The sequence below is a fragment of the Lactuca virosa genome, chromosome 8 (genome assembly GCF_052849685.1).
Source record: "Lactuca virosa cultivar CGN04683 chromosome 8, Lactuca_virosa_CGN04683_v6, whole genome shotgun sequence".
NCBI lineage: Eukaryota > Viridiplantae > Streptophyta > Magnoliopsida > Asterales > Asteraceae > Lactuca > Lactuca virosa.
In genome coordinates, this window is record NC_136433.1 from 87458462 (window position 1) to 87471237 (window position 12776).

General features: G+C 33.6%; 1 protein-coding gene across 1 annotated transcript; it reads left to right on the forward strand.

Annotated features, from left to right (window-relative positions):
* The first annotated feature begins 6780 nt into the window (after nucleotides 1–6780).
* On the forward strand, nucleotides 6781–12566 carry LOC145128606 (putative methyltransferase PMT2). The gene is made up of 7 exons (XM_079063424.1): nucleotides 6781–7070; nucleotides 7746–8401; nucleotides 8981–9191; nucleotides 9754–10045; nucleotides 10942–11307; nucleotides 11400–11477; nucleotides 12160–12566. The coding sequence occupies exons 2-7, from the start codon at nucleotides 7754–7756 to the stop codon at nucleotides 12389–12391; spliced, it is 1827 nt and encodes a 608-aa protein (XP_078919550.1). The 5' UTR covers nucleotides 6781–7070; nucleotides 7746–7753; the 3' UTR covers nucleotides 12392–12566.
* The last annotated feature ends 210 nt before the right edge of the window (nucleotides 12567–12776 follow it).

The following is a 12776-nucleotide window of genomic DNA, read 5'->3' on the forward strand; positions in this document are numbered from 1 at the left end:
TTCTTAGAGTTCTCAATTGGTTGCATAACAACTTGGAAGCAATGGCAGACCCTTGAGCTGCCAGGTGGCAAGAAATTCAGATTGAGTTCAGTCCATATGAGTTTGGATTTGTCATTAACCATGTCTTGTGATTATGGTTTTGACAGATTCACATAGATAAGAACACATACACTATAAAATCTAAGGGTCATAAGGTTTCTCTCCGATTCATGAAAATGATGGTGAGGAAACACTTCCACCAAGTAGATTTGAAGCAGATGGCAAAAGGTCTAAACAATTGAGACTATGATTACGGCATCCCTTTTCATAGTTCTGAAATTGTTTAAACACACATGCATGCTATCTAAGGAAAGGTGTATGAGTTTGATAAAGTTTTTTTTATCAAAGCATCACGTATCAGAAGTCTGAACTTTGGTAAGGAAGTCAATAAAGTATTGATTTCTAGAAGTCCAGCTGATTTCTGAATACATGTCAAAGCTAGTGGGAGCATAAGTGTTATGCTAATAATCATCATGTTAGTGGGAGCATGATAATTATGATAAGTATTGCAAGTTAGCAATGTTAATTATAGAAAACAAAAGTTTCAATTCGTGAAGTTGCAGGGGTTGAAAAAAGTTGTTTTGCTATAATTAAGGGAGAGGATATACTTCATTTCAGTTGTAAAGGCTTAGATTGAGACCTTAATCATCTTTAGTCAAGAATATATATATATATATATATATATATATATATATGAATTTAATGTTGGATTGGTTCAACTTAGGAAAATTCTATATATTGTGTTCTCAAAATTTGATTATGATTACGGCATCCCTCTTCATAGTTAAATTTTGAAAAACATGGCAAATAAAATTTTTTGTAGCAAAATACTGGTCTAGAATCATGTCTTTATGTGAGACATCATGAATCGTGTCCCATTTGCTTTGGGTACAGGATCGATTGCATGTGCTATAATATTTGTCCTTTCTAAATTTTCCAAATGCCCAGAGGCATTAAGAAGGGAAAAGGTCTAGAATTGGATATGACTAAAAGGATTAAGCAATTGTCAAGGACAATCTGAGGTTTACCAAAGATTTGTTGCTCAGGGACAATTGGAAGTATAGTGCTAATTTTGGAAGGACCATATTGACATATTCTGAAAAGAGGCATCTCTTGTTCAGAAGTGATAGTCAAAATGAGAATATGGAGTTGTCTCCATAGGTGGAAATTATCTGTGTAAGATTAGAAAACCTAATGCAAGAAGCATGTTCAAAGCAATGTACTTTGAATATGAGACTTAGTTTCCATGGAGTTGAACTCCATTGGAAGACCTTATAATGACTGTTGACAAGTCTTTGTGACTTTATACATATTCATTACAGGAGGGTCAGTGCATATAAGTTTAAAATCTAAACAGATTTCGATAAATGATAGGAATTTGAAATTCTCACATTTTTTCAATAAGGATTTGGAAGTGTGAAATTAGAATCATTGAAATTATGTTCAATTGGTTTATTTCACAAAGTAAGGATCATAGAAAAACATAGAGTGCATACTCGGTGTATGGCAAAGCTATTGTTTTGAAAAACATAGTGTACTTGCTTGGAGCATGGGACAACTAGTGTTTTTAATTCAAGTATAAAGTTGATGAAACCGAAACAATGAATAATGAGTAATCAGTATGGTGATAAATAAAAGTGTCTTATTTATATTCATAGGTTTTGATACCATATTAGATTCAATTATTATTGTGTTTCACTTTGCATGTTTTGACTTCCAGAATAAACCAGGTCATTCTTTCTGAATGACTAAGTTATTCAAACTATCCACATTCGATCATATTTTGGAAGTAGATATGAATCAAGATTGTCATGGGTTGGCTTGTAGAGGTCTAAGATGTTGGACAAAGTGGTGCTACAACACTCATGAGTGCTCATAAGTTCTGAGTATTGGATTCAACCCACGCGCATTTGAATCACTTCATGGATTTTATCACGAGTGATCATGAGACGATAATATCTTATATTCTTCAAACCTAGAGATATGAGTTGTTACTATGAGTTGGTTATACATTGATTGCATGAAAACGCATTGGTAACTCGATGTTATAAAACGTGCCTTTGTGTATGATTCAACAAGTAGTAGAACAAGCCATATGAGTCGAAGTTTATCCATTCCTTTTACCTTCGGGATAAAAGCGATATCTGTGGGCCCCTTGATGATTTAGCGATGACACATGTGAGTGCTTGGCCAAGCCAGGACTGATTTGATTTGTTCAATCAGTCAGTCATCATAAATCGAAAATCGGGAAACAACAAATGGACAGAGAGAATGATTTACAATCCATGTCTCAGTCCATATGATATCTAGAATGGAGGAATATATGATCCCTTATCTAATGGACAAGTCATTGACAAAGGTCAGAGTTCATCGGCAAGGTCAGAGTTCGACAGAAGCTTTTGAGAGCTACGATTGCTAGTCAGGGTTTGAAGTCATACTCAATAATAGTTTTAGACTTATCCAAGTGGGAGACTGTTGGATTAATGTCTAAGTCCATAACTATAATTGGTAAGACTTGACCCGACCCGGCATGGTCCATTTGGGTTGCATGGCATCATGCATTTGGATAGACTATAATGAGAGAAATAACACTTAAGGTTGGTTAATATATTATAAGTTCTAATATATTAATAAGATTATTTAATTAGTATTGATCAAGAATTAATCTAGTATTAATTAAGTGATCAAAAGAAGACTAATTAAATATATGGGTTGATTGTGTAAATCATCCATACTTATATCGTGGGTTAATGATCCATGGAGTGTCAAGTTGGGCTAAAACCCATAAGATGCTCCATGGTGTATTTGTACCCATGGATCATGGAAATGAAAGGCCATGACAATTAGGGTTTAAATGGTGTAACCCTAACTATATAATGATCTTATTCTTGGAGAAAATCGGCGACTATGTGTGATAGAAAGGGCTAGCCGATTTGATGAAGTGTTCCAATTCTCTCAAGTTATTCCAAGTGTATTTGGTGTTGTGTGAACCATTTGAGGTGTCACACTTGGGGCACTAGGCACTCAAGCTTCATGAAGTCATTCTACATCAAAGAGGTATGTAATTCTAACTTGATATATTCATATGAATCAATGTTATTATGCTAGTTAGGATAAATACCTTGGAAAGTTCATATTTGCATGTATAATAGAGAAAACATAGATCCAAGGTATTTAGGGTTGCATGTACACTTAGGAGTGTTAGAATGCTCAAAACCCAACACAACCATCCTATAACTAGGATACCGACCTAACCGGTCACTAACATATCATCATCCTATATACCAGGATACCGACCTAAACCAGGTCACTAACATAATACCATCCTAACTACCAGGATACCGACCTAAAACAGGTCACTAACATAATACTATCCTAACTACCAAGATGCAGATCTAGCAGATCAATAAACATATCAAGCAAATACCCGGATACAAATCCGATAAAGGGCCGAACTTGGTGCCTTAGACCATGTTGATATAGTGAGGATAACTCACCTTGTAACTGACACGCTGAAGTGATAAGCTCAACTCTCGAATCACCGTCACAAACTCCACCACCTATATCCACCATAGAACCATATCCATAAATCTCCAGTTACCCAAAAATGCTCCCCGAAATCAAATAGTCAGCCTTGGTTAAAGTCCAAGTCAATGGTCAAGGTCAACAGTCCATGTTGACCGGACTCGTCGAGTGCAGCCACCAACTCGTCGAGTCCTTCCAGAACTCAAGTAATCATGAAATCCCCCCCCCCACCGACTCGTCGAGTTTCCCTGCAAATCGTCGAGTTCATACGTGTCTAAAGTCGGGAAAACACTAGCTGACTCGCCGAGTCCACGACAATCTTCATCGGACTCGCCGAGTTGACCATCCAACTCGTCGAGTCCCTTTAGTCCATATCCAAACAGATGCTTATTAAGCCATCATATGGTTCCATATTGCAGATCCAGCTTCCCAAGGTATGCTTATCACGTAAAGTTGGAAACTTTACGTGCATGCAAGGCTATAAAGTCTCATAATGACAAAACCAAACTTGCAATGGAGTTTTACACTTAAGGAGGGCTTCATACTTGCCAAAGTTGATAGCTTTATGGACTTACAAACCAAAGAGAGTTGAGATCTGAAGTTACAACTTCAGATCTGAGCTCATACCCAAGAATAGCTTCATAATATGCTAGAAAGCCCAAATCTTTAACCAAATGAGATCTAGAATGAAATGAGGTCAAGGTAACGACTTGATACCTTCCAAAAGATGCCAACTGAGGTAGATATCAGATCCCCACATGTTCCTTGATTCTAGCCACTTGCTCTCCAAGCTCTTCTTACAAAAATTCACCTTCCAAAGCTTAAAACACACAAGGAAGAAGCACACACACGGATTAGGGTTTGCTGGACACTCAAGAGGGTGCAAGGGGGTTGAAGGAGGCTTATGATCCTTTAAATAGTGTGCAAAACCCCAGAAATTAGGGTTTCATCTTACAGCTCCTACTCGTCGAGTCCTATCTTGGACTCGGCGAGTGGTCACTTAAACACGTGGCCCAACCCGCTGCTACTCGACGGGTCAGACATCCAACTCGCCGAGTAGACCTTGAATTCTGAAAATTAAAACCATAAATTAATACTTGAGAATTGGGGCGTTACAAATTGGCTCGATGCAATCAAAACTTACCTCGGATAAGGTTCGCAGAGATGAGAGCGTTGTTTGGCGTGCAAAAATTACCCTCGACTCATAAATTCAGGGGGGTGATTGTTGGCGAACTTCTAAGAACCGGGTGTGGCTGTAAGGCGTGTCTTGATCTAGAAGCAATGACTTGGAGTGGTGTCCAAGTAACTTGGTGTGTGTGTCCAAGTCTTCCTATGTTTCCTTAAGCAATAAGGAAAATCATATAAGAAATGTTTTGTGATTATCTATCTAGATTCCTAGTTTAATACTAATGTGTAATGTTTAGCATCAATACCGATAGATGGGTTGTTGAAAGCACATCTATTGAAGTTTTTGAGTTATATTTCTTCAATAAAAGTTCTAGCGAGTTAGGCTGCATATTTCCTATTTTCTGTTTTTTCTTTAGCTTCAACAAGGAGGTTTATTGATGCAAAGACTGTAGTCATGGATGGAGATGCTACTAGATAACTCAATTAAACCTATTTAAAGGCAATATTTTTGGTTGGAGAACTTCTTTAGACTGATTGCTTATTAAAGTCAACTTAGATCCATGAGACGTGAAAGTTGATTCTATTTTTCTATGCTATGTATGATTCTCACATGGAGACGTGTTATCACTTATTTGTTTCACGTTATATGTCATATTCTATTTGGAGAGAAATAGGTTGTTAGTGGGATATTGTTATTCATATGGTGGACACTATGAGAGAATGACTTTCTTGGGCAGATATAATATGTCTTACCATAACGAAGATGTTGCAATTTGAATAACGACTTAGACGATTAGGAGTTATATGCAATCTTCTTTCTGTGTTAAAAAACCGTGAAAAGATGTGCTTTTCTATAACATTATTTCTCAGTTGTATTTTTGGATATTTAATAGAATGTCTAAACTAAAAGTCAGTTGGATCATATGGTTATAAAACTTAACCTTGACTATCTATGTTTTGTATATTTTGCTTCTTTTTATATCTCTTTACTAGTTTGGTATATTTCGGTTGTTCAAATAGATAAAATGAATATTGTTTTTGTTTATCTTAACCATCTGACTATTTCCTAGTCAAACAATCAATTTATACTACTAATGAACAGATTTTAAACGATTTTGATTTTGATTTCGTGATACATAATAAACATTCAAACTCTAGATCTTATATCTATATTAGTAAAACAAATCTGTTTATGATAAATTAATATTTTATTTTAAAACAAGAGAATTCTTTAGAAATGTTTATATATTCTGGACTCAGTAAAGATAAAGTCAATACTTTATTTTTTTAACATAAAAAGTAAGAAACGACAATTATTTATATACTTGAGAGTTTACCCACTAATCTTAAAAAAAAAAGTCTTTATATTATCCACTTATTAATTACTAAAAAATGACCTAATACTATTTTATATTAATTTTACTATATAATATCTATATGACATAGAATATTACCGTATTGTAACTTTAGTATATTTTTTTTGTAAAGTATTTCGTTTTACTATAAGATTAAAAGCCCAACAAAAAAGTTATAAGAAACAATTATTTTTATTTAAATATTGATAGGTAGTTTAGAAAACAATTTTTTCATAAGAAAAATCAAAAACTATGATAAATAAATATTTTCAAAAGAAGGATATACTTTTTTTCATTTTTCCATTTTTCATAATAAAATAATACCCTCTATCAAATAATTTGATAGATAAAATTATAAGATTACAGTAAAATAAGTACATAAAAAATATTGTAAAATTGTTGTAAATTAGACAAAAAAAAATCCAATAAAATTATATTAAGTTATACCATTTTTGTTATATTATTAAAAGTATATAACTTTGGTGTTATTACATATCTTTCTCTTTTTCTATTTAAAGAAAAAAGAAGTCATACCTAAATATAAATATGTTTTTTAAGATTTTCCTTAAAACAATTACAAAGATTCTAGATGATAACTTTGGAGCATACATACCCATACGCGTATACACTTTCAGGTGTGGGTCCCACTCCCCATGCCCTTTGGGCCCAACTCTGACATCTTTGTCAATTAGCCATTAGCAAAGCGAAGCCGTTTAACTAAATAAAAGTAAAACCCCATCAAGTCCCCCACCGACTCGCTCCACCATTTCTTTATTTCTCTCAGATTTGCTTTCGCATTGTAATCCACTGATCCTACAAGCTACTTGCCAGATTTTTTTGCTTGCTCCCAATCGTCTTCCTCCATATATCAGACGGAGATCTCCGCCATTCTGATCTAATTTTCGCAACACCCACCTCGTAATAATCAAAACAACACCCTATTATCATCAGACTCTTATGCTCGGAGCTCCTTCTACGTGAGCTTAGTTTCTCAAAGATTCTGTTTGTCCCCTGATGCGATTGGTATGATTCTGGCTTTAATTTTCGATTATCGAATGTTATTAGGTGTTTGTGAAAGCTTGTTTCGTTTGATTTCGTCGTTTGTTTTCAGTTTTTAAGTGAAATCTCGTACTCTGATTCACGTACTCTTTATTAAGGTTGCTAATGTAGCTTTACACTCTCGAACTTCTATATTATTATTATTTTTTGATTTTAAACTCTTTGTCTTGCGTAATCGGTGAAATACAATGTAAGGAGCAATGGTTGAATTTACAGGTCTGCTAATTTTGTTTAATGGTTAGATTTAGTTGATGTTCTAACTTTAAGTTCATGATATAGTGCCATAGTAACTAACGTATATTGATTGAAAGAAGCCTGTGAATCTTGCGTTTCATTTATAGGTATCATGTTTCAGTACTCTGTTAATCATGTTGATCATGATAATGATGTGAAAGCTCTGAGTATTCGAGCCATATGATATACCAAGAACATAGTGACAGACATTAATGGATCTATGAAAATCCCTTATTTTGGTTTTTAGAAGTGAAGGTTTTTGTTTATGGATCAATAATCTCTTTCAAACAACATCAAATCTCAAGAAACATTAAATCAAACATAGGATTTTACTTGTTAACATGCATTTAACTATTGATTCATTCTTCCTTTATACCAAGCGACTGATTTATACACAAATTTCAGGCTGCATCATGGCAACAAAAGGGAATTCAGGAGAAAATAGGGCTAGAAGTTCCATTACCATATTCATAGTTGTTGGTTTATGTTGTTTCTTCTACCTATTGGGAGCATGGCAAAGGAGTGGATATGGAAAAGGAGACAGCATAGCTTTAGAGATGACCAAAACTGGTGCAGATTGCAGCATTCTCCCAAATCTAAACTTTGAAACACACCACAGTGGCGATTCTGTAATTGTTGATAACCCACAAACCAAAGTCAAAGAATTTAAACCATGCAGTCCTAAATATACCGATTATACCCCTTGTCATGACCAAAAACGAGCCATGACATTCCCTAGACATGATATGATTTATAGAGAAAGACATTGTCCCCCTCAAGAACAAAAGTTGAAGTGTCTGATTCCAGCTCCAAAAGGCTATGTGACACCATTTTCATGGCCTAAAAGTCGTGATTATGTTCCTTTTGCAAATGCACCTTATAAAGCATTGACTGTTGAGAAGGCTATTCAAAATTGGATTCAGTATGAGGGCAATGTATTTAGGTTTCCAGGTGGTGGGACCCAGTTTCCTCAAGGGGCAGATGCATATATTGATCAACTTGCTTCTGTAATCCCAATTGATAATGGAACAGTGAGGACTGCTTTGGATACTGGTTGTGGGGTATGTAATCTTGCATTTTTATAAAATCTTTAACAAGTTTTTAACTTCTTAAACCATCATACTTTGCTTCTTGTTTCAAACAAACCGATGTAAAAAAAGAAGCTATACTTTTCAAGAATGAGTCGATTTGGATAAAACGTGTCTTCTTTTTCTTGCTGATAATAGCAATGCTCTTTTTTTACCTATAATAACAACATACTTACATTTTGCTACTTATATATTTTTTAAATATTGCTTTTATCAGTGATAATTTGTAAGTACATTGCTATTATGTGTAAAGAATTGCAAGTATCTTGCTACTTTGTTTCAAGAAAATATGTTGCTATTATGTGTTACATATTGCTATTATCCGTAAAAAAATGTAAGTACAATGCTATTATGCATAAAAAGTAAAGTACATTTCCTATATTAGTAAAAGGAATAAAGCACATTAATATTTTTCTTCAATTTACACTCTTTTTTGCACTTAAAAGTTACAACAATGCAAGAAAGATGGTTTGGTTGCAGAAAACAAAGTCTTGTTGTTAACAAAGTTGATTACTTTCTTTCTGAATTATTAATTTTTTATTTTTTTGGTAGGTTGCGAGTTGGGGGGCCTACCTTTGGAAGAGAAATGTTGTAACAATGTCATTTGCCCCTAGAGATAATCATGAAGCACAAGTTCAGTTTGCTCTTGAAAGAGGAGTACCTGCCATTGTTGGTGTTCTTGGCTCAATCAAAATGCCATTTCCATCTAAAGCTTTTGACATGGCCCACTGCTCTAGGTGCTTGATTCCATGGGGATCAAATGGTGAGATTCATTCTTACATTCATCACAAACTCACCACAATTCTTGTAATAATTCCAACAAAAACGATTTCTAGTATGCAAAAATGACAACAACAATGACATAAACAATACCCAAAATCCCATAATGAAATGGGATCATAAGGAGGTTAAATGTATGCCGAGGACCTCTGACATATGAAACATAAAGCAGATATACAGACAATAAAGTATAAACATGTATACCGACAATAAAGTATAAACATGTATACAGACAATAAAGCATAAAACACATTTACAGACAATAAAGCATAAAACACATTTACAGACAATAAAGCATAAAGCAGGTTATAAAGCAACTTTACAGACAATAAAGCATAAACCAGGTTTACAGACAATAAAGCAAAAAGCAGGTTTACAGACAATAAAACATAAACCAGGTTCACAGACAATAAAACATAAACCAGGTTCAGACAATAAAGCATAAAAAAGGAATTGACAATAAGGTTTAAAAGGGGAAAAAGAGGGGGAATATATGCAAGAATGAGTGATATTGAATTTCTTTTTTGATTTATGTTTTTGTGTAGATGGAAAATACATGATGGAAGTTGATAGAGTTTTAAGACCAGGTGGATTTTGGGTGCTTTCGGGTCCTCCAATTAATTGGAGAAATAATTACAAATCATGGCAACGTCCAAAAGAGGATCTTGAAGAAGAACAAAGGAATATTGAAGAGGTTGCTAAGCTTCTTTGCTGGGACAAAATATCTGAGAGTGGCGAAACCGTAATTTTCCAGAAAAAACTAAATCCTGAATCATGTCGTGGCTCAGAAGATACCCCTGGAGTTACATACTGCTCCCAAGATCCAGATGATGTTTGGTATGAACACATAAATTACAGAAAAGCCATTGTATTTTGGACAATTTTGCAGTTTAGTTTAACCACTTATATTTTAGGGTTAATCTAATAAAAGACCTTATGTTTTGTGTTTTTTCCGGATTAAACCTCAAATTTATTTTTTGCCTACAAAAAACCTTGTATTTTTTCGTATTTTCCGATCTGGCCCTTTTAGTTATTTTTTTTCCAAAAAAAATTGTAAAATGTGAGGGTTTTTTCGAGAAAAACTAAAAAAGTTGAAGGTTTATTTGGAAACATTTAGAAGGTTGAGGGGTTTTTTTTTCGGAAAAAAAATACAAAGTTGAGGGCTTTTTCGTAAAAAAATGAAAAAATGCAAGGTCTTTTTCAGGCAAAAAATAAATTTGAGGTTTAATCCGGAAAAAACACAAAATATAAGGTCTTTTATGTCAAAATTGTTTAATTTGGAAAAATGTCTGAAACTTTTATGTTTTGATTGGAAAAAATAAAGTATTAATTTTAATTTTTTTTTCTTTTGAATTTGCCTTTTTAACATTATCCAAAAAACCATTATATTTTTTGCATTTTTGCGGTTTAAACACTTTATATTTTTTCCAATCAAACCATAAACATTTCAGACATTTTTCCAAATTAACCATTTTGACATTATATAACATGTCAAAATAGTTAATCTGGAAAATTACCTTTAAAACCTAAAATATAAAAGATATAACATGTCAAAATGGTTAATGGTATAAATGGAAAAAATAAAGTCCTCTTGGCTAAGCCACAATTTTTGTTTTTTAAATTTTAAATTTTCTGTAATTTTCCTTGATCTTATTATCAATCCTTTTGATATTTAAATGTGTATTAAATCCCTCCATTCGATTCAAGATTTGTGTACAAAATTCCTTCTTTAGGTACAAGAAAATGGAGACATGTGTGACTCCTTCCAATTCCAACACCGGAATGGAATACAAACCGTTCCCGGAACGGCTTTATGCAACCCCACCACGAATTGCATCCGGTTCCATTCCAGTTTCTGAAGACAAATACATTGAAGACAACAAACAATGGAAGAAACATGTAAACGCTTACAAAAAAATCAATAGAATCATTGATTCCGGAAGGTACCGGAATATCATGGACATGAACGCTGGTTTTGGAGGTTTTGCTGCTGCTATCACTTCTCAAAAGTTATGGGTTATGAATGTGGTCCCCACTTTGGCCCAAAATACCCTTGGAGTTATATATGAACGTGGACTCATTGGCATCTATCATGATTGGTATCATTCTTATATTCTGTTGTTTGGATAAATGATATGAAAAGATTTTGTTTACTTTTTTTTTGAAATCTTTAATTTTTAAAATTGTGTAGGTGTGAAGCTTTTTCAACATACCCACGAACATATGATCTCATTCATGCGAATGGGCTATTTAGTTTATACAAGGACACGTAAGTAAAACATTGTATACCCTTTTTTCTAGGGTTAATTGCATGAAAGACATAACGTTTTGACCATTTTTTGAATGAAACCTAAATTTGTTTACAATATGTAAAAAGGCCTTTTCGTAAGAAGTGCTCAAATTGTTGTGTCTTTTATGCAAAAAAACATTGGGAAATCTACCATAAAGTCCAAATATTTTGGGTCAGTTTACAGTCCAACATTTATTTTTTGAACAGAAAAGTCCTGATTATCTAATTTTATACGATTATCTGTCATTTTTTGTTGAAAAAAATGATTGTTTCGTTAATTTGGGCAAAATATAAAATAGCTTGTTCAAAAGATAAAAGTTGGAATTAAACCGTAAACTAACCCAAAATTTTAGGATTTTATCGGAGATTTCCCAAAAACTTATTTGAATAAAAGGACACAATCTTTAGACCACTTTTTCATAAAAGACCTTTATTTATTTATTTATTTATTTATTTCCAGATGGAAACCGGGTAAAAAGACAAAAACAAAAAAATTAGGTCAGACTTTTGGTTTACACTTTTAGCAAAAAAAAATCTAGGTCTTATCTGAATAATGGTCAAAATATTGTGTCTTTAAACGGTTTTATGCATATAACCTATCTTTTTTTTTTTTTCAAGGAAAACTAATTTTAAAATCTTTAATGTAATGAAATTTATGTAGATGTGATTTTGAAGACATACTTTTAGAAATGGACCGAATATTACGTCCCGAAGGCGCAGTTATAATTCGTGATGAAGTGGATGTTCTTATGAAGGCTAAAAGTATAATTGGAGGTATGAGATGGGACACAAAAGTGATGGACCATGAAGACGGGCCCTTGGTCCCCGAGAAAATTTTAGTTGCGGTCAAACGATATTGGGTGGTTGGGTCAAACTCCACATCCTCACGTTGATTGCGAAAAGTGGTAATCAATCAAAGTTTTCATCATCTTTAGTAGAGTAATCTATGTTATTTAGTTGTTTAGTTATCATTAGGGGTTTGAGTTTTCCTTTTCTTTTATTATGTTTGTTGTAATGTAAAACGATTGAAAGCTTTTTAAGTTAATGGTGAGAAATGTTTTGTTGCAAGTTCCCATCTTTTGTTTCTTTTTAATGTTTTTCGATTGTGGTTGTAGTTAAAAGATCTACCATTTACATGATTGTTGTCTGATTTAAGGTTTACGGTTTAGGGTTTATAGTGTAATTGCACAAAGGTTCTAGCTCCTTTCCTTGTGTTATTTTTACAGCAATCCTTGAGCTCACCCACACAGCCTACACGAGCATCATTGTGTCCCGTTT

What these genes read in the sequence shown, in the direction of transcription:
- LOC145128606 (XM_079063424.1), top strand. Translation starts at nt 7,754, where the DNA reads ATGGCAACAAAAGGGAATTCAGGAGAAAATAGGGCTAGAAGTTCCATT. An exon ending in CTTTGGATACTGGTTGTGGG is followed by an intron (nt 8,402 to 8,980) that starts GTATGTAATCTT and finishes TTTTTTTGGTAG; the next exon opens with GTTGCGAGTTGGGGGGCCTA. An exon ending in TTTAGTTTATACAAGGACAC is followed by an intron (nt 11,478 to 12,159) that starts GTAAGTAAAACA and finishes AAATTTATGTAG; the next exon opens with ATGTGATTTTGAAGACATAC.